Source organism: Mauremys reevesii, linkage group 15 (genome assembly GCF_016161935.1).
Source record: "Mauremys reevesii isolate NIE-2019 linkage group 15, ASM1616193v1, whole genome shotgun sequence".
In the NCBI taxonomy this organism is placed as follows: domain Eukaryota; kingdom Metazoa; phylum Chordata; order Testudines; family Geoemydidae; genus Mauremys; species Mauremys reevesii.
Window position 1 is genome coordinate 25,623,400 of NC_052637.1, and position 21,458 is coordinate 25,644,857.

Below are 21,458 nucleotides of genomic sequence, written 5' to 3' on the forward strand. Positions count from 1 at the left end.
CATTCGGACACCACCTCACTGCAAAGGAACCAACCTCTTGTTCATTTTTAAAGGGTTTTTATTTTCCAGGTGAAATTGAACAGGAGGGGATGAACCTGCCTTGGCGACACATCTTCAGATGAAAGTGTCCACGTCAGAGAGAGCTACCACAGACCAGTTGAGGCTCTTAGAGAATCGAAAGAGTGGGGAGGGGGCAGAGGCCACTCAAGACAATCTGCGCCCCAGACAAAACTTCATCGTGCTGCCCCCCTGCTGTCCCCTAGAATGGAGGGGTTTCTGGAGGAACGCGATGAGCCTTCTGATGGTTCAGGAGTTATGGCAGAAGGGGTGGCAGGATGGGGGAAGTGCCAGGTTGTAGCGCCATTCCCTCCGGTTTGGCCCAGCTGCCCCTCTATCATGAGTGGGTCAAGGACCACTCAAGGCTTGGCCTCACTGCCTCTGCCACTCTAGGCAGAATCCGCTCACCTGGGCAGCTGCCCAGTTTGCCTACAGCTAGAATGTGCCCCAGGTGGAGGAAATACTTGTTTTGGACTGGTTTCCCAAGCGACCTACCAAGGGTGAAAGCAAGAGTCATTCAAAGCTTCTTGCCTGGGACATGTTTCTTTAAGAAATCTCCAAAAATAGATCCTATTCCCCCTTTGAAAACCACTGCAGTTCCCAACCCCACATAGGCACTTGGGCTTCAGCAGCCACAAAATAGGCAAGCAGTAATCTATAGCATATGGACGCTTGATCCACATGCACATCTGGAGCTATGGAGGCTACAATTATGGAGAAGGAGAATAACAGTCGTAACAATGTGGGTCAAATCCAGGGACCTTTATTTCTCTGGAATGGAAACTATTCGCCAGCCTGAACGAAAAATTGCAGGCGGTGATTGTACATTCTTTCAAATAAAAAAGAAGATTAATTTGGCTCCATAAATTTCTGTCATAAGAAACATCTTCGAATTGTACACCAAGCTTTTTACAAAGCATCAATGTTAAGATGATTTTACCATGTTCTATCACATTCTCAACCATTTATACAGAATACGCCATACCAAATGCTACATCAGCTTAAGACATTTTAAACATTAGTATTTAAAAGATACAAAGGCAGGTTGGTTTTCATTGGGGTTTTTTAAGACATTGGAGTTCTCTTTTGCTTGTTTTCCTAAGGAAATTGCTAAAAAAAATATAATAACTTAGTTCATAGGGACAAGATGGGTTAAAAATCCAGCCTTGGTTGCTTGGCAGCCTTTTGAGCTCGTACCTCTGTTGCTTCCATGGACACGTTCCACGTGGCTCTCACTCTGCACACCAGATTTCTCCATACTTTTAGTTAATTACCGTTTTGTTCAGAGCGTTCACCAGGGCCAGGAATTAGTTCCGGCCAAGCACTAAGAGCAATCTTCAGCCAAATAGGAGGCGTCAGTCTGGGCCAATTTCACATGGGTTTAGCCCTTTGTCCTTTGCCTCTTTGTACATCCTTTGGAAGTCTTTAAAACGAGGGGCACAGCCTAACCTGGCCTCCCCAAATTGCATGCGTCCCGTGAAGAGGAAGTCTCCATCTCCTGGTCTCACCCCACATTCCAGTGGGGTCTTTATTTGTCCCCGCCAGCTCCCATTTTCCTCTGTGGGCTGAAAGACTTTGCTCTTCTGCCTGTAGAGTTTGTTGGCGCTGATATCTATTACAGATTCTTGCTGCTCTGCCTCATTTGTTACATCTTGGATGGAACCCCTGACAACTAGGAGACAAACAAAATAAAGGGAGAGTTACATGAAACTGCTTTGGAGGCTTGGGTCCAAGATCAGCGCCGATATAAGCAGGAGTGATGCATCCACTTACATCACCTCTGAATGTGACCCAGTAAGTTCAAATGACTAAGAGGGGTATTTATAAGCTTTGCAGCCCATCTCCTGGACTACACAGGCCCATTTGCTTCTATTACTTTAAATTCAAGCATGAGAAAGTTGCATTAAAAATACTAATGTAATAATTATAAGAAAAAAGTTACACCACAGTCAAAAGCATGTTCAGAATATTCACGTTTCTCTTGGTCAATACATTTTGCTTGTTGCTGCCATTACAACTATTAGCTGATCATTAACTTCCCCCTTCAGAAATCTGACAAGAAAACAGCTTTGGTCTTTTGTTAGTGGCCCATTTTAGGACATCAAGGGGAAAATCCTATTGCATACCCCAAGAAACCTTTGAACTTCTACCTCTATTATTGTTGCTAGGTCTCTCTTTGTCCTCTGTAGAAAGAGCTAGCCAAGTACAATGGCTTTAATTGAGGCCCTTCATGTCTCCTCCCATAAAAATGTTCTCTCTTGGTTCTTTGTGTGTCCCTTGCCCACAGTTTGTTTACAGAAACTGGCGAAAGTTCCCTGTTTGTTGCAATTTGGTGTTTAAATTTAATCATTGTTTGTGGCGGTTTCTGTAGCCAAATCCAGCAAACACCATAGTAAGGGGGAGAGGATGGGGGAGCAGCAGCAGAGAAGGAAAAAAAAAACTCACCGAAATCACTAGTGCAGACAGCCAAAAGGACTTCTGTATCACTGCAGGGACGGCAGGGAGCTAGAAAGAAAGGGGGCAGAGATAATGAGAGACTGGAAGACAAGTTGTGGGATTGTTTGTGTTAGTAAACAAGTGGCTTGCATTCAAATGACTAAACACTCAGGGTCCAGTAACCCAACTGGCTGAGAATGCTCAACAACCCAACTGAAGCTAGTGGCAACTGACTGTGCTCACTGCTCAGCACCTTGCAGGATCAGACCTTTAAGATTAATGTATGTTCCAGGAGGAATTTTTAAGAGATATAATACATACACAGTATAATCACTATATAGTGTATGTACTGTAGAAACCCTCTTTAAGTGTCCAGGCATGCTTTTTTATATATATATATTTTTATGCCTACACACTTAAAGAGGATTTAGACAATACATATATATGTGCAGATGCAATTTATTATGGGTATGTTTATAGTATGATCCATTTTAGAATTCAAAGCCCTTGTAAAAGCTTTGAAGATCACATTGGATTTAAATGATTAGGGCAAAACTTCCTTTCTATAATTTATATAAGTGTAGTTGAGTTACTTCTCAAGCCATTTAGCCTAACAACAGATCAAAGATCCAGTATGTTGTGGGGAGGGAGCATATGTTTGAGGACATCAAGACAGAATGGAAATTCAAGCCCATATCTGTTAAAACTCAAGTAGTACAAAGCCCATTTCCTGTACTGCTAGACGTATCTGAGTATCTACACTAATCTAATCAATGCAAGAATGTGGCTCCTCTTTGTACTCAGCCAGCTACTTCTGAAGAGAAGGTACTGTAGTCCCAGTACAGATGTTTCTATAATACCCTATTGAGTGAAGGAATTTGCTTACTATCAGGGTCTACACTATCTAGCAATACTAATTAAGTCTGTTTGTTGAATGCTTGAGGATCAGAGCATGTTCTTGTTGCTTGATATTATCTTAAGGTTGCACTTGAATAAGAAAAATGAAAAAATATCAACTGTGCTATTCTCTGTGGATTATTACAACTGCTAAAACAGCTAAATGGAGATCACACAACGAGGACATGGCTAAGTGTTAAAAAGCAAAATTTAGTTGATCAGACTATCTGAGATTAAGGCAAATTAAAGTCACCCAAAATCATCATCTGAAACATTGAATAAGAAGATTTGCCAACTTTCAACCCTGATGGCAAATTCATCCATTGCACTAAGAGGGAAATTTAGACAAATATGAACAAGGCTCCCTAGCTCAGCTATTTCCTCAATGCTTAACTTGTATCCTTTTTTATTTTAGGCAGCATAACCGTTCAACATAAGACACAGCAAATCTGTCTTGTTTTCAAAGGTCCCATCAAAGCAGTGATCCAAAGAGAATAATTACTACTACCAGTCAGATGATTAATACATCATGTAATACACTGCTTAATAGGATTAACTGGAACACAAAATGCACATTTCTGGGCAGGAGAGATTTGAGAGAATAACTCAAAACAGGCTGTGAAATTCTTGAGAGCTACAGACAAAGAAAATAGGCAAAGTGGTTTTGATAAAATGGCCCTGACCTGAACCTTTACCCAAAGACATGAACCAAACAGAACTTCTGAGGATTACAATTAAAACAATCAAACCCACACACACTTTCTCTTATCCAGCATTTTTGTGCTATTTTATACCATTCCACTTTTCAGTCAAGTTTGGAAGCACTGTACAGAACCCAGCCAGAACCAAGAAATAGTTGAAGTCTCACAAGAGAGCGTCAATGGGAGATTTCTAACACAATTTCTTTTGATTGGTATCCAGACCAAACTTCCAAACCTTCTGATAGCTAACAAAACTAACATAGACTGATTTAACAAAGCACTTATGCATGTACTTTAATTCCGTTGATTTTAATGGAACTTAAGCATGTGCTTAAGTATTACACAGTCTGCTATGGCCCCAATTCAGTGCATGTGACAAAGTTAGGAAGTCCAGAACAAAAAAACATTTTATTGTATTAGGTTTTACAAAACCTAATAATGGAAAAGCTGTGATGATTTTTTAAAATGTCAATGAAAACAGTTGTGTGTTTAGATCCAGTTCTCTCTCTGTAACTCTTACAAACCCAAACAAAATTATCTGCACATGAGAACAACCAGCCCATTTTAGTTCTCAAAACAGAGTGCAATACAAGTAACAGTATTAGACCTGAAAAGCAAATGATACATTAAAGGTTCTTTTCATTTTAATAGTCTAATGGTAGAGAACAGATAAGAACAGGACCTGTAGGGGCGATGCCTGTGGATGGCGCTGTGCACAGCAGAGCCGCCTGGCCGTACCTCCATGTAGGAGGTGGAGAGTGGACATACAGCTGCTTCCGGAAGCCATTTGAGGTAAGTGCCCTCCGGATCCTGCACCCCTGAGCCACCCCCTCCGTGCCCCAAACCCCTGCCCCAGCCCTGATCCCTCTCTTGCCCTCCAAACCCCTCGATCCCAGCCCAGAGCACCCTCCTGAACCCCAAACACATCATTCCCAGCCCCACCCCATAGCCCGCACCCCCAGCCAGAGCCCCCTTCCCACGTCCTGAACTCATCATTTCTGGCCCCACCCCACAACCCCAGCCAGAGCCCTCACCCACTCCTGCACCCCAACTCCAATTTTGTGAGCATTCATGGCCCGCCATACAATTTCAATACCAAAAAAGTTTGCCCACCCCTGGTATAACACATACGATGTGTTAAATTAGCGCTGACTTTCACATATTACAGTACTTAACATCTGATCCAGGCTGCTGGCTGGCCATGTTTTCCCCATCCAAGGCCACAATGCCAAGCACACCCTGGTCCCATCCTACAATGCGGACAGATATTTATTTACACCAAAAAATGTTAAACACTTATTTTGTCCCAGGAGAATTAGGATCTGATTGAAGTTATTTTATGAAGAAACCTGCACATTCACAGCAGGACGATATTCTCCCTACACTCCACATTGCATCCCCTGCTTGCTGACTAAATTTTGTGGCTTACTAGGTACTCTCACTTTCAACACTGAGCTATCAGAACTAGAGACAAAAGAAACCCCAAACTTCAACCAGTTTGATTTTTTAAAACTCATTAATTCAACAAGCCTTAATTCATGCAGCAGCAGAAGAAAAAAAGCAACATTTTATTAGTTCCCTCCAAAGCCCAGATGCCTGTAACTCAACTATAGCGCTCATGGCATAATGCCTGCATTGTGCATGTCGGCTGCCAAATCTATTGGGAATTCCTCTGATGGATTTTGACAGTATCCTGACCTGAAGTAACCTGAGGTAGCCCCCCCAGCCAGTGCCTCTGAAGGCCTCTCTATTCAATTCACTGCAGAGGGGGATGTAATTACATCATTCCTCACAAGCTAGCAGTCATGTCCCAGCTGCTTTGAGCGATTTGCCCTCTGAACCTGATGTTACTGAGGAGGACATGGTGATACTAACAATAGACTGCACTTGTTGGCCAGCAGACTTGTTGAACCTGTCTCTCTGTCCTTCCCATGGGGAGAACGAAGGGGGTGGAGCAGAGAGCGGGAAATAGATGGGGTAGAGAGAGACTGCTGATAAACAGCAAATGCAGGTGACCACTGCTTGGTGTTTCTAAGCTCAACGGGCTTCCCAACAGCATGTGCTGGAAAGGAAGTAAAGATGAATGGGTTTGGAAGAGATATCATTCGACACAGAGACTAGATTCAAGTGTGATTTTAATACACCATCTTGTGATAAAGAACTGGTGTTCCCACCATTTAGGGAGCCAAGAGTTAAGGGCAGGTGCTGGGGAACAACCTAGATGAATCCCAAAGCCAGCTTTTGGGATCTTCTAAATCTACAGCTGAGGCTTCCCCTCTTCCCCTGACATGTAGCAGAGTTCCAAAATGCATATGGCCATATGTGAGCTGCTGCTATCACCTGAAATTGAGGGAGAAGATGGTTCAGAAGAGATTACATTTTAAGATGAAATCCCTAATAACTTGCTTCCCTCCAGAATCCTCACACTGGCCCTTCAGAACACATACAACCCATATTACCTACAATAACGTACCATAAGTTTTATAAGTAACTATCCTCAGCCATCTCGACTTTCCCATGCCTTGCACCATAACCCATTGTCTACACCTGGGCAAAGTAGGTGTCAAATACTACAAGATCAGAATGTCTGCTTCATACCCCTTCAATATTGAGGCAAATAACTGCACAAGAAGCAAAATCAGTCCAATGTCAGGAATTTCCAAACTAGCATGAATAAGCAGAATCTTCAGCCACACTTGTGTTTTTGTCCAACCATGCATCTTTAAACATCTTGCCAAGGCCAGGTGCCCAGTAGAGAAAAATTCCAGCTTGTTATGAGACATCCCCTCAACAAGCCCAAGATGTCTGGTTTACTGAGCGCACCTCATGCCATCCCTCTGCCCTATTACCATCAACAGCCTACATGTTGAAAAGTACAAGAACCCTGCTGGTAGACAGCAGGCAAACAGGGTTCCCCTTTAGGCAGAAATAGAAAGGCTTAATGCAAAGTGTTTGCAGAAAACCGCGTTACTGAGGCATATCCTTTGGTTTCTAGGAGTGCATGCCTGCGGTGCAGTGGGGGGGTGGGGGCAATGGTGGTTTGTTTGTACTTCCCATTCCCCATAGAAGATGCCATTCTCTCACATTACAATCCTTCAAAGGATTATTTATAAATCAGATGAACACTAGCTTTAACTTTAAAACCCATTGGGAGAACCCAAGCCTGGTTGAAGCTCTTATCCCTCCTAACTAAATACAGACCCCCAAAAAACTATGGAACTAACCTAACATTTGCTGCCATCACATTGGTCATCACTCTCTTTGTGTGTTAACAGCCATCTTGTGTCTGTCTGGTCTATTTAGTTCACAAACTCTTCAGGGTAGGGACTTCTCTGCTCTGTGTTTGTGAAGTGCCTAGCACAATGGGGTCCCATTCTTTGTTGGTCCTTATGTGCTACCACAATAAACACGATTCCTAATAATGCCTATTAGTCAAGCTCAGCCCAGGAAAACACTGTCACAACTGCCCTCCTTGTTGGCAGTCTCAGCAAAAAGAGCAAGGACTGAAGGGGCCCTGGAGACTGAACTGTCCCTTAGGGTACGTCTTCACTACCGGCTGTATCGGCGGGTAGCAATCGATTTCTCGGGGATCGATATATCGCGTCTCATCTAGACGCGATATATCGATACCCGAACACGCTCCTGTCGACTCCGGAACTCCACCAATGCGAACGGCGGTAGCAGAGTCGACAGGGGGAGCCGCGGACGTCGATCCCGCGCCATGAGGACGGTAGGTAACTCGATCTAAGATACTTCGACTTCAGCTACGCTATTCACGTAGCTGAAGTTGCGTATCTTAGATCGATCACCCCCCCAGTGTAGACCAGCCCTTATAGTCCTAGAGGTGTTCCTTCCAGGTAAGGGTTAGTGCAACTCTGCACAGCAGTAATACGCACTGTGCTTATTTTGGGGCCACACCAGAGGGCTTCAGTCTCCAGGGAATGTCAGCACCAAATTCGCATGGAACAAACTGCTTCAAAATATTAATCATCAATGATTCTTGTGATGTAAACTTAATTTTAAAATGCACAGATGTGGCCACTGATTAATATGCATTTCTCATGGAGTCATTTCTACTTAAGACTCAGCAAAATGAGTTCTGTCCCAATGATTCTGCTGGTGGTGGAGTATTTGAGAAACAAAATATTCCTATTCCATGGCCCAATCCCACTCTTGCTGCCTCAACTCAGAGCAGGCCCTTATAAGTTAATTTTCCCAAGGCCTTCTTAGGCTTCCTTTTGGAAGAGTTCAACATCTCCCCAGGAAATGAACTTCAGTCCAAAAAGCCACTATTCTGCACCAGTGGTAGCTGAGGTATCTGGACAAGTGTTCCATTTATCAGACTATGACTGTGCCTGCATCAACCAGGACACCACCTACCTTTCATTCAGTTTGGGGAGCTCTAACACCCACCATGTAACTTGAGGGGTGGTGGAGCAGGAACACACAGGAGGGGAAATCTAAATCACTTATCACAGAAGTCTGAAGTGCTGCTCTGGATAAGCCTTCAACTCCTCTTCTCCTACCATCAGCGTTCTGGATCTGGATTCTAAGACCCGCCCGACCCCATCCCAAAATGCAGCCTGAAATGGCATCAATGCACCTGGACCTGAATTGTGAAAGGACAGACATCTTAAATCTGATGCAAACAGGCTAGCTGTGACCTCATGTCAACAGAACTACATCCAAGCCACCTGCACTATAGACCATGCCTCCAGCCAGAAAAATCACATTTCAATCACATGATGGAGAAAATATGGAGGTCTAATGCAGAGAGCTTCTCCACAGCTGTGGCGGAAGTTAATGACTCCTGACCACATGACACAAAGGAGCCATCGCCTCACTCCCTTGCTTTATGGCATTTTCCTGTCTCTTATTTGGATAGTATTACATGACTCTCTGCAAACACTGCAACTTTCTTATACTAATGTTTTAGTATGAAAGGTCCAAACTGTATAACAAACATACAGCAGTGGAACATGTGCTCAGCTAAATAACATCAGGATGCAGGTTTGAGAATGACTTTGTTTCTTTGACAAGCAGAAGAGAAGAATCATGCACTTGACATACTGGGAAAAACTCTTGCATACAGAACTGTACTGCAGTTGCTGGAGTCACATGTGGGATAAATTCAGCTCACGGTCTTTGCTGGGAGGTATTAGTGTCATTAAGCAGGGCGAAGCTGAACAGAACAGGTAACCTCAGAGCGTATATAAATGGCAACCCAAAACAAAGATCATGAGTGAGGATACTAAACACTATGCCTCCCTGCTACAGCTGGCCTATGATAGTGGCACACATAGTAGGTCAATGAACCAATGGTTGGGGCCTGAATCTTGTCAATCATGACACTAAAGCAGGAGTGGGCAAACTTTTTGGCCCGAGAGCCACATCTGGATATGGAAATTGTATGGCGGGCTATGAATGCTCATGAAATTGGGGGTTGGGGTACGGGAGGGGGTGAGGGCACTGGCTGGGGGTATGAGCTCTGGGGTACAGGAGGGTGGAACTGAGGGGTTCGGAGGGCGGGAGGGGGATCAGGGCTGGGGCAGGGAATTGGGGCACTGCAGGGGGTCAGGCATGCAGGCTCCAGGTGGCACTTACCTCAAGCAGTTCCTGGAAGCAGTAGCACGTCCCCCCTCCAGCTCCTACATGGAGGCACAGCCAGACAGCTCTGTGCAGTGCCCTATCTGCAGACACCGCCCCTGCAGCTCCCATTGGCTGCAGTTGCTGGCCAATGGGAGCTACAGGGGTGGCACTTGGGGTTGGGGTAGTGTGCGGAGCTTCCTGGCTGCCCCTACACGTAGGAGCCAGAGTGGGGGACATGCTGCTGTTTCTGGGAGCTGCGTGGAGCCACGGAACACATGGAGCAGGGCAAGCCCCGGACCCCGCTCCCCAGCAGGAGCTCGAGGGCCAGATTAAAACGTTGGAGGGGCCGGATGTGGCCCCCGGGCCGTAGTTTGCCCACCCCTGCGCTAAAGCAGAACAGTGTCTACACAAAGGGATCACTGCCAAAAAAGCAAATTAAGACAATATCTAGCCTTGCATTAACAGAATGAAAATGAGGGCACTTATCTTCTATAACAACAAAAGTACAGCAAGACAAGGTTAAAAAAAAAAATCAGCTCTGATTCCCTGGCTTAGCTCGCTTTCAGTGTTCAGTTCAACACACAAATCTACAAGCCTTAGGCAGGAACTGGAACTATGGTATTTAATTTTCCAAGAGTAATTTAACCTGCAAATACGTTTAATGAAATTCAGACTTTAAGATGCTGTGTCATGGATTGTGCCCAGAGGCCTGAGTTCATTCCACTTCCTTCCCGGTAAAGAGAGAAAGGGTTGGGGGAGAACAATCTAAACCTTATTGTTGGAGACACAATGACCTCTGCACTCTGAGAAATATAAAATCCATGCGAGCTCCTAAATCAGAATTTAACTTTTAATAGAAACTTCTTCCAAGAGAGCATTAAAGTTCTAAGTACTGAAGAAGCAGGTTGACATCAGCAATTCCTGATAAAGGGATTTAGCGTTAGAGGAGCCTGGTTTTTAAACATCATTTTCAAAATGAAACTTCACTTGACAGAAGACATGATGAATCTTCAGTAGTATTTATTTTTAAAATTGGCAAGCTAACCTCATTCTGCTGTTCATAGCCACAGCACTCACTCCATTAAAACAGATCAAAGGCCAGCTAGATGCACACACATGCATTTATTTAGAAAACACAGAACAGCTCTTTTATTCAAGCAGCTTTGTATAGGGCTAAATTGCACCTTCAGGCTCAGCCCTGAGCAAGGGGTTGTACACACCCACACCAAGAGGTTGTACACACACCAGGGAAGGAGGGCAGAGATTAAACTCGACTCATTCCCTATTCCTCTCTGCCCACCTATTCCCCGGGGAACCTTCAAAGAGCAGGGGCTGTGCTGTGTGCCAGCCTCAGACCCAGGCAGGCCTGACTCAGCCAAGCAGGGGCAGGGCTTTCCTGCCTCAGCCAGGCTGAACTACAACAGGGGCGCTCATTCAGATCAGCACTCCTGCACCACCACCACCATTCCTGTAACTCCTATTAAACCTGCCTGCAATGAGCCCTTTGGAGCAGAGTTGGCTGCACATAATGAATATTTTTCTGTGCTTAAAATCACTTGTGCAGACTGAATTTTTAGCTAAAGCCCTTGCATTTTTCCTACCCCAGAGGGCAGGACTTAGCGGAAGCTTTTTTCCACAAAACCAATACTATTTTGTTTTATTTTGCTGTAGAGGCAAATGTTTAACAGCTATTTCTCTGCTTCTCTTCCCCACAACTCCATTAACAAGTGATCCAAGCTGGTGTGAATTGTTGTACACAAAACACTGATATGAAGCCATAACTCCCCCCCCGCAAAAAAACCCCATGTGTTTATTTATCCCACAGTTCAAGCCTCTCTGCTCCCCTGTGCATAGCAGCTGCCTTCTTGCAAAAGCATCATCTCCACACAGGTGACCTAGAGCAGCCCAGGCCTCTACCAATTGAATGGACAGAGCTTGTAGCTTTTACCAGTCAAAAGGCAGTACTTGCCTGAGGTCTATAAAAATTGAAGAGGGGGCGCTCCCACCAGCAGCGAGATCCACACGCAGTGCGCTGCCGAGTAGCCCAGCTAATCTTCCAGCTGCTGGAAAACAGAAGGAACAAAGAGTCTGGTGGCACCTTAATGGCTAACAGATTTATTTGGGCAAAAGCTGGATAGTCTTTAAGGTGCCACCAGACTCCTTGTAGTTTTTGTGGATACAGACTAACATGGCTACCCCCGATACTGGAAAACAGAAGGGTGCTGGGACTTCTACAGAGTATTACCCCTGGACCCAAATGAGCAATTCCATCTTTTATATCAGCCTCTGGCTAGTAAGACTCTGAGACATTTGAAGCTCCTCCATCTTTTAGCTGCTGGAAGGGAAAAGGAACATTCCGCCCATAGCATAGCATCCAGTTTTCCTTCTTGCTTTCCTATAAACAAGCTCCACCACTACTCTTACCTTCCCTGAGCAGCAGCAGTGAGATATGGACACAAATCTTGTCTGTTCTACAGATTTCTGAACAGTAATGGTGAAACTGACCAGAGTATTAACTTTGCTCTTCCTTGCTGCATAAAATAGCCATAAGCAGCATCAGCGGCATTGGAGCAGTGTGTCTTCAGACTCAGGAAGACAGCTCACAAAGTTATCTTTATCATCAGAAGGACTGGAAAACTTATTTTAAAACAAGATTAAATTCAGCAGAAATTGATGACTCAGCCACTTCCCTCCCCTAATGAGTAGGTGTTGGAACATCTTGGGAGTAGCAATACGTTTCAGTTTCCCTGAATGATGTGCTAGCTACAGGCTGAGGGGAACATGAAATTATGCATAAAATATTTTTTTTAAAAGCTGTTTCAGTTAGAAAGAAAGAAATCCTCATATAGGATGTTAATCTAAAGTTGACAGGATATGACTAAGGGTTGGTCTACACTTCCAAGGTATATTGGCATAGCTACACCGGTCAGGGCTGTGAAAAAAAAACACAGCTCCGACTGAAACACCTATGACAACAATACCCTCAGTGTAAATGCAGGTATGTCTATGGAAGGGGACTTTTGTCGACACAGCTAATGCTATTTCAGGAGAGGGGTGTTCCTACATCAACTGAAAAACTCCATTTGTCAGTATAGGCTGCATCTACACTAGGACCTATGCCATCATAGCTATGCTAGTATAGGCTCTGTAGGGTAGATGTTCCCCAATAGGTCGCCCATTTCATGCTCCTGGGTTAATGAAACTATATGGTAAATCAGATGCTCTGCTCTAGTTTCAGAATTTCCCCATTGCTCTCTGGTATCAGTATAATAAAAAATAAGAGAGCTGGTACCTATTAACACAATTTGGATGCCTGCCAGAAATTTTTCAACCACCCTCCTGCCCCCCATATGCAGCATGGATCTGAGTGGAATGAAATTAATTGACAAGAAGCTGGTTAAAGTTAAACCTGAAAGTGAGGCAGTGAAAGATCAAAGATTAAGTGAGCCTTAAAAAAAAAAAAAAAAGGACATAAGAGCCCTTTTTAAGTCCTGTTTCTAGCAGTGGAATTCCTCTGTGTGAGGGAGAACTCTGAAGTCTGTGTATGGAATTAAAACAAACAAAAACAAAAGCCAAAAACTAATTTTTAAGACATTTTCTGAAAGATCATTGGTCTTGATGGACACATTTATTTGCCCCTTCAAAGTTACATGCTCATTTCTGATTGCAGGGCTTGACAGATTTATATACTAGAAAACAACACAGGATTCTTCTGTGTAGTAAGATCGTGCTTCTGTGCCAGATGGGCTAGACTCTCCATGCTACCTTGCACCTCTTATAGGCATTTACACCTGGGCAAAATGGGTATAAACTGCTATCATTAACTGCACACGTGACTGGAAGGTTTAAGGCAGTGAAAGTCAGGCCCTAAACAAATTCCAAGTATTTGTACTGTATTATATTGTATATTTTGTGTTTACTGTAAATAATGTAGCAGATTAAAGCTCAAGAGGTTTTCTACACTGCAATTGATTAAAACCAGATCCCCACATGTGAAAACCTGGCCCACATTTTAGTAGTCAGAGTTCCTTCCAGAGAGGGGGGGAAATGCAATCCCCCGCCCCCAGTCCTTTCTTTTACTACAGCCTCAGGAATTAGCAAACTAAACAGTTTTGCAGAGCAAGCAAGGAGCATTATTAGAGACTGCCAAGCAACTCTGCTGGATCGCAAATCTGTTTGTGGGGCTATCTTCTGCTATATATAAAGGTCAGAGCAAACAGAACCCCAGCTGCCTGCATAATATACCTGATTGCTTATTGGTTTTGATTGCCCACTGAGTTGAGAAATAAGTTAAGTGCATTCATGGTGAGTTTAGCAAAAATAAGCTATTTTCTTCTACCCTCTCCCCCTGCAGCTGTGTATTTATCATTACAACTCTATTGTCACCTCCTCCGCTCACTGAAGAAGCAGACTGTATTGCACTGGCAACATCAAAGGGCAGCCACAGCTGTATACTACACTGGAGTACAGGGAGTAAAGAAGAAAGGGGATCCAGTACCAAATTCCCTATATATTACTCAGGAAACATGAAAGCAGGTAATGGGGTGAAGCATTCTATGGGACTTTGTTAATAAAAAATGTCACATAACCATCCTTTTTGAAACCCAGGGTCTCCCCTCCAAAGTTTTAAAGGTGTTGATGCAAACAACTTTCCATTTTCTACCTTTCACTCAGGCCCTGCGAGCCTTCCTCCGCACCGCCCAGTTTAAATAGTTTAAGACTGTATGTTACCATTACTTTGGGGGAGATCAGTTCTCAGCAAGGGGTTCTTGTGCATTTAATACTTTGGGGGAGATCAGTTCTCAGCAAGGGGTTCTTGTGCATTCAATCTCACCATCTCTGCCAACTACTGCAAATTTGTCCCAGATTTCCAGAGAGTCACATAAATGGTTCAAACAAGTTTCTGGATTCTCAAATCTAATCCTATTGTAGCTTCCCTGCTTAGATGAGCATGTACTTTACAAATGACCAATCAAGCCAAACTAGATGCTTGCCAGTAACAACAGCTTCACTGCAGCTCACACTAAATCCTCCACTTTCCAATTTGTGTTTGACTTTTTTTTTTTTAAAAAAGTATGTGGTATTGGATTTTGCTTCATTCTTTAGCCATTAATTTGCATCTGGCTGGTGGATCTCATCTTTTGGGCACAGGTAATAAAAACTAGTTTTATTTAAGAGTATGTCTGCGAAGGGGATGAGAAAAGGGAAGAAAGCACAATTTTGTTTTACTATTAACCTATTACTCTTATCAGAAAATCTGCCTCAAAAGCCTCACAGCTGGAGGCAGCTCACTCACAAGCAATTGTTTCTGGGTGTAGCCTTGGTTTGGCTTGAAATGCAGCTTTATTTGTTTGAAGCCCATTATGCAATCAAACAAATGACTAGTGGCTAATGAAGTGCTATGAAACATATTCCACGGCTTTGTGCGGACACAAATGGACCACAGCAAGTGGTTCTTTCTTCTTGGCAAAACTGAGGCTATGTCTACACTACCACTTATGTTGCTCAGAGATGTAGGGGGAGGGACCAAAAAACCACCTCTGAACGACATAAGTTTCACTGGCCTAAGTGGTAGTCTGCACAGCACTATGTCGGTGGAAGATGCTCTCCTGCCAACATAGCTAGCTACACGAGCGATCTTAGGGCGCCGCTGCATCAGTGCAGCTGTAAACTTGCTAGCGTAGACATGGCCTTAATCCCAGAGACAGAGAATTTTTTTTAGTGCTTCTATTCTGAGGGTTATTTAGTAAAAATTAACAGATCTGACAAACAGATGATTCTAGGAAGGAAGAAATAACAATAAAAAGAAAAGAAATGATTGATTTACAATAGTGAATGCTTTGAAATTTGAATGATTTGAAGTGTTTGCTCTGTTGGGCTTTAATCCTACAATGTTGCTTCACCGCCAACTGCTAGGCAGTGAACAATGCAAAATGCACCTGCCCTTTTAGGCAATGAGAATCAGCAACACCACTAGTCCAAGAGGCAGAAGGCACGATTGCTCCCAAATATAGACCAGAGTCGGGGCTTGTCTACACTGGCACTTTACAGCGCTGCAACTTTCTCACTCAGGGGTGTGAAAAAACGCCTCCCTGAGCGCTGCAAGTTTCAGCGCTATAACCTGCCAGTATAAACAGTGCACCAGTGCTGGGAGCTTCGCCCCTCACACTGGGAGCTACACCCCTCATGGAGGTGGGTATTTTAGAGTGCTGGGAGCGCTCTCTCCCAGCACTGTGCCACAACTACACAAGCCGTGTTAAAGCGCTGCTGCAGCCAGTGACAATGTGCCCTAGGGCACTGCAGTAACTGAAGGCTATTAGCATTTTCATAATGCTGGGGTGGAAGGGTGACCCACTTCTAGTGTCTTCTTGTCCCCCTTATAGTGCTCAAGGGAGGCACAGGAAATAGCTGACTCGGAGTTAAGAAAGCTTCTAAATATTTGCACTGTACCAACACTTTCTACCAGCTCAAGCCAGTGAACTAACAGTTTACAGGAAGTAGCTGGATATTGTTTTCAATTAGAAAACTGGATTTATCCAATATTTTAAAAAAACATTTGAATGTTGCACCTCAGTTATCTATAAACATTCTCAGCTAGCTACCGGGCATTAATAAAGGGAACTCATAAAATGGGTAGCAGAACCTGCATTATAATGGACAGATGTCATCAAGATAAAGAACGTTTCTGTTAAAGTTTGACTTTGCTTGCACAGAACTCTCAGTCACATGAATATTTTCAGTGAACTCCAGCAATCAAGTTACAAGAATATAACATACAAACAAGCAGTGATCATACTGGCTCAAACCAATCATCCATCTAGTCAAGTATCCTGTCTTCCAACAGTGGCCAATGCCAGATGTTTCAGAAAGAATGAACAGAACAGGGCAATTATCAAGTGACCCATCCCGCTTTCCAGTCCCAGCATCTGGCAGCCAGAGACGTAGGAAACCCAGAGCATGGGGTTGCATCCCTGTCTATTTTGGCTAATAGCCATTGATGGAGCTATCCTCCATGAACTTAACTAAGGGCTTGGCTACACTTGCAAATTTGCAGCGCTGCAGCAGGGTGTGAAAACACACCCTCTGCAGCGCTGCAAATTGCGGCGCTACAAAGCGCCAGTGTAGTCAAAGCCCCAGCGCTGGGAGCGCGGCTCCCAGCGCTGTCCGTTATTCCCCACAGGGAGCTGGAGTACGGACAGCGCTGGGAGAGTTTTCTCCCAGCGCTGGGGCTTTGACTACACTTAGCGCTTCAAAGCGCTGCCGCGGGAGCGCTGCCGCGGCAGCGCTTTGAAATGCAAGTGTAGCCAAAGCCTAATTCTTTTTTCAACTCAGTTATACTTCTGGCCAACACAACATCCTATGGCAACGAGTGTCACAGGTTGACTGTGTGTTGTGTGAAGCAGCACTTCCTTTTGTTTGTTTTAAACCTGCTTCCCACTAATTTTATTGGGTAACCTCCCTTGGTGCTTGCGTTATGTGAAGTGGTAAACACTTCCTTATTCAAGTTTGACTATACAACTGACATTGGGCTAGATACCAATATAAGTGAGGTGCTTCTCAACATGCGTAAGTGAATCCAAACCTGGTCCTTACTCAACAGTTGTAATAGCAACTTTTTTTCGGCTGAAAATACCTCAATTCCCCCTGCCCCCCAAAATATCCAAGATAAGTTCTATATATTTTATCACTGTAATTTCTTACTTTGGATTATTTACTAAAAATCAGAGTCCTGAGGAGTAAAATGTCCTAAATAGACCTCCGTGCTTTTGCAAACTGAATGTATTATGTTGTTATGGTAGAAAATTTAGTTTTACTACACTTAAAAACATTGACCAGCAATAGCAATGTCAGTTAGGAGCGTGGAGGGGGGGAAAAAGTCCTATGGCCTAACTGACACTGCTGTGCCAGAAAAAGCCGTAATGAAGTAGTTTTAACAGTCACAAAAATCTTTTTGCTGGCATAGGCTGCGTCTCCATTAGGAAGCTTTGTCAGTATAGCTACACTGGAAAATCCTTTCTAATGTAGTCAAGGCATCTATTGTAGGGCTATCGATACTGGAGCACCCACAGGGAAAAAAAAAGGATGTTCAACACCCACCAGCCACCTGCAATTAGCTGCTCAGTGAGCCCAACTGATCCGCTTTTCAGCAGTGGGTGGGAGGCACTGCAGGGAGGGGATGGAGCAGGGGTGGGACTTTGGGGTAAGGGGAGGAGTGGGAGCGGGGCTCTGGGGCGGAGCAAGTCGGCGCCTGTGGCTATCGGGGTAAGTGTAAATATTAAAAGAATCTCATCTAACAACCCAAGCAAATGAGATTTCTCCTGCTTCTCAAAGGCCATTGGCCAGAACGTCACAGTGCATCAATTCTGCAGTTGAGCAAAGAACCTTCTAAGAACATAGGACCTCATCCAAAGTCCATTAAAGTTAATGGAAGGACTCCCATTGACTTAACTGAGCTTTGGATCAGACTCAATCATCCCAGTGTAAAATGGATGAAAATTGCGTATCTAGGGGCTCAAGGCAGCAATGCTGCTTCACTGCCAACTGCTAGTGAGCAAAAATTCATAATACATTTGCCCCTTTAGACTAGGAGAAACAGCAATACGCTCAGCTACTACTTTATGTATGTAGAGGAGAATGTATGAAACAAAGTCGCCAAACTTTAACAAACTACATAAGGGCCAACGTAACCTTTCTTGGGCATAGCTAATTTGCATCAGACGGAGCCACTTGTTGTAGCTAGCCTCCTCTTTAATATTAGGTACAACCTGCAGAGCTTACAGGTCCCAGTGTGTAATGATCCGTCTGGCCTGATCTGAACTATGGCCTCTCAACGCAAACTGGAGCATAGCACCGTGGGGCCTGTAGTTTATGTAGACTGCATCCACATATTACAGATGATTGTGGGATGCATTGTTTAATAAGGTAGTCCACACTTTTAGTCAATTCTAAATTAGAAACTTGGGGTGGCCAATCTTGGAAAACCTGTTTTTTCTCACTAGAAATGTGGGCTCAAATTCATCCCCAGAATAAATGCATTCAAGTCAGGTGGATTTACACCATGGATGCATTTAGCCTCCTGTGTGCCACTTTTTTCCATTAGTTAAAAGCTCTACGGTATTTTTACAAGTGGTCACATGATAAAAATCACTAAAACAATAAAGGCCATGCTATAAATCATCCAGTATTGAATTAATGTAATCTGGATTACAACATGTCTCTGTACAACATGGAGACTCTACAGCTCTCCAGAGCAGCCTTAGAAAATATGAATGAAGCTATCGCAGATTTACAGACAAGGAAAGGGTTGAACTCAGATTTAGGGAATCTTAAAGCACAATGTTTTTTGACTGCTCTAAGCATATTAAGAAGCCTGTTCAGAATCTACATTTTTCACTGCATTATTTGCTACATTCCAATTAAATGAGAAAGAATGACGGTAAACTAATAAAACTCTGGATCTTCTAATTAAATCACTGGCACCCTGCCAAGTACTGCTGATTTATTGATGTATCCTGCAATGTGAGGCTTCTGGGGGCACAATAGGTCACTAAAGTATTAAACAGATGACTTGTGCTCTTTACTCAGTGCTGGGATGCCAGGTTTGGAAGAGAGAATAAATTCAAGGGCAGAGTACAATAATATCACCAGAAAACCACAACACTATGTAGGAAACAGTGTACAGAAATTTTAGACCACCTGATTTCATTAAATATTCTGGCTTGAGGAATGGAAAGTGCAGGATAACGGCACCTGGGTATTTGTCATTTAAGTCTTTTTTTGTTTTATTTTGTTATCGTTCTTAATCTTTTAAAATACACCGCTTAGTTTAAAGCGCCTGAAAGTGCACTGGCTGGGTCCAGGAAAAGGGAAAGCTTCCCAGTACTGTTTTGCCAGTGCATCTCAGCCTTGATCTGAAACAGCACCTCTAGTCACAGGCATTTATTCAAGTAGATACTTTCCAACTACGTTGAACTCTGCCAGACTGCAACTAGCAGAAGATCAGATTCACTTTTCCATTTGCAACAGTCGCGCAATCAGAATCCAAGCATGTGCCAAAGTAACAAACAGTCCCTTCAGCTAGAAACAGTCCCTCAGATCAGGCTCTCAATTTATGTAAGGTAAATGCTCTGATTGGGCCTTTTTTCTCAGCTGAAGAAACGGTAGTTGAGAAATCAACTGATTGCTTATTAGGTTTCTGTTTGACTGGAGATAAGTTTGCAATCCAGTTAGCAAGCATTCAATCAATGGTTTTATAGAAAAACAGAATCAGCTACAGAAGAATGGCTAGTCCAGGATCTGTCAAGATATTCAAGACATATTGATCCATTACAGGTGTAGGCAGCTACTTATTTGGCAACTCCACCAGACATATAGGTATTCACAAAATTTAAATCAGGTTTATTTGACTGTTGGCAGGAGCCACAGAGGGTGAACACATATGAGCAGAATGCCTCCAGGGGCTAGGGGTTCCAAAATCAGACAACAATAATTTAAAATATAACTTGAAGATCCCTTGAGTTTGATCTGAAGATTTTGTCATGGGATTAGCACCAAGGGAAAAAAGTTCTTCCAAATCACGCAGACACTTATTGGCCCATCTAATGCATGCACGCACATAGGCCATGTCTACACTAGCACTTCTGTCGGCAAAACTTTTGTCACTCGGGGTGTGAAAAACATCCCCCCTCCCTGAGCGACATTAGTTTTACCACCATAAGCGCTCGTGTGCACAGTGCTATGTCATCAGGAGAAGCTATTGCCACTTGCTAAGCTGGTTTTATTATGTCAATGGAAGAGCTCTCTCCCATCGGCATAACACACCTACACAAGCCATCGTACAGCTGTGCCACTGTAAGCTTGTAAGTGTAGACATGGCCTAAAACACATACGTATCAGATTGTTCTGGAAAACTGCACTGGAATTCAACCAGTGGCTATCACAATTAAAGATGCAGTAGTCTTAGAAAAAGTGACTGTTAATATCCTTATAAAAGGAAAAGAATATGATCACATACAGTCAACCGGTTTGGCTTCTGGAAAGCTCAAGATGAGATCAACTCCGAATTCCTAAATATCTCCAAGATTTTAACAAACAAAATATTTTTATTAAGAACTAATAGCACTAACATAGCTAATTCTCCAAAAATGTAGAAGTTTATGCATTTAGTATATTTGATCCTGATTCTGCAGTTTACAATATGTGGGTGAACTGCTACGCATACAGGAAGCCCGACTTCACACAGATTCAGCAGTCTGATAGTGAATTGTAAATGGCAGGATCAGGGCAATTATTTTTCATGTTCTAACTTTGCATACATGAAAAATTAGTTTAAAAAAAGGCATAAAATGCATGGAGTGGTTTGTTACAACTTTGATTACATTTCCCACACCCCCAATAAAGACAGAAAAATTCTCAGATTCAGTGGTTTTTAAACACCAGATTTAAAGAGTATTTAGAGTTAATGTTTTCCACAGGGGGATTTTACTATGCAGTTAACATATGCTGTTTTCAGTATATCAGTCTTTGCAGAAGAGATCTTAATGGAAACAGCTCCTCTGTGTATATTTAAGTGACTACATTTGTATCACTTTTAGCAATCAAGACTCACTAGATAATTCTCTGTAGGCACAATGAATCCTAGACATCCAGCTATAAAATTGCACAAGTAACATAATGAAATAAAAGCATCATTAATAAAATTGCGTTAACTTTTTTGGTTTTAATGGCAAATGCGCCACCTATCAGTTATTATGGGTGTTGCATGAGTTATAAGCTTAC

At 43.3% G+C, this 21,458-nt stretch overlaps 1 protein-coding gene across 3 annotated transcripts in view; it reads right to left on the reverse strand.

Moving 5' to 3' along the window:
* Positions 1-798: 798 nt before the first annotated feature.
* The window catches only part of METRNL (meteorin like, glial cell differentiation regulator), a 62,241-nt gene continuing 41,581 nt past the window's right edge, over positions 799-21,458 (reverse strand). For all 3 annotated transcript variants that reach the window (XM_039501358.1, XM_039501356.1, XM_039501357.1), the window contains exons 3-4: positions 2,503-2,562; positions 799-1,729 (exon numbers count right to left, since the gene is read on the reverse strand). In XM_039501358.1, the coding sequence (XP_039357292.1) occupies positions 1,413-1,729; positions 2,503-2,562 (377 nt within the window). In that variant the 3' untranslated portion in view covers positions 799-1,412. The remainder of the gene's footprint in view (positions 1,730-2,502; positions 2,563-21,458) is intronic.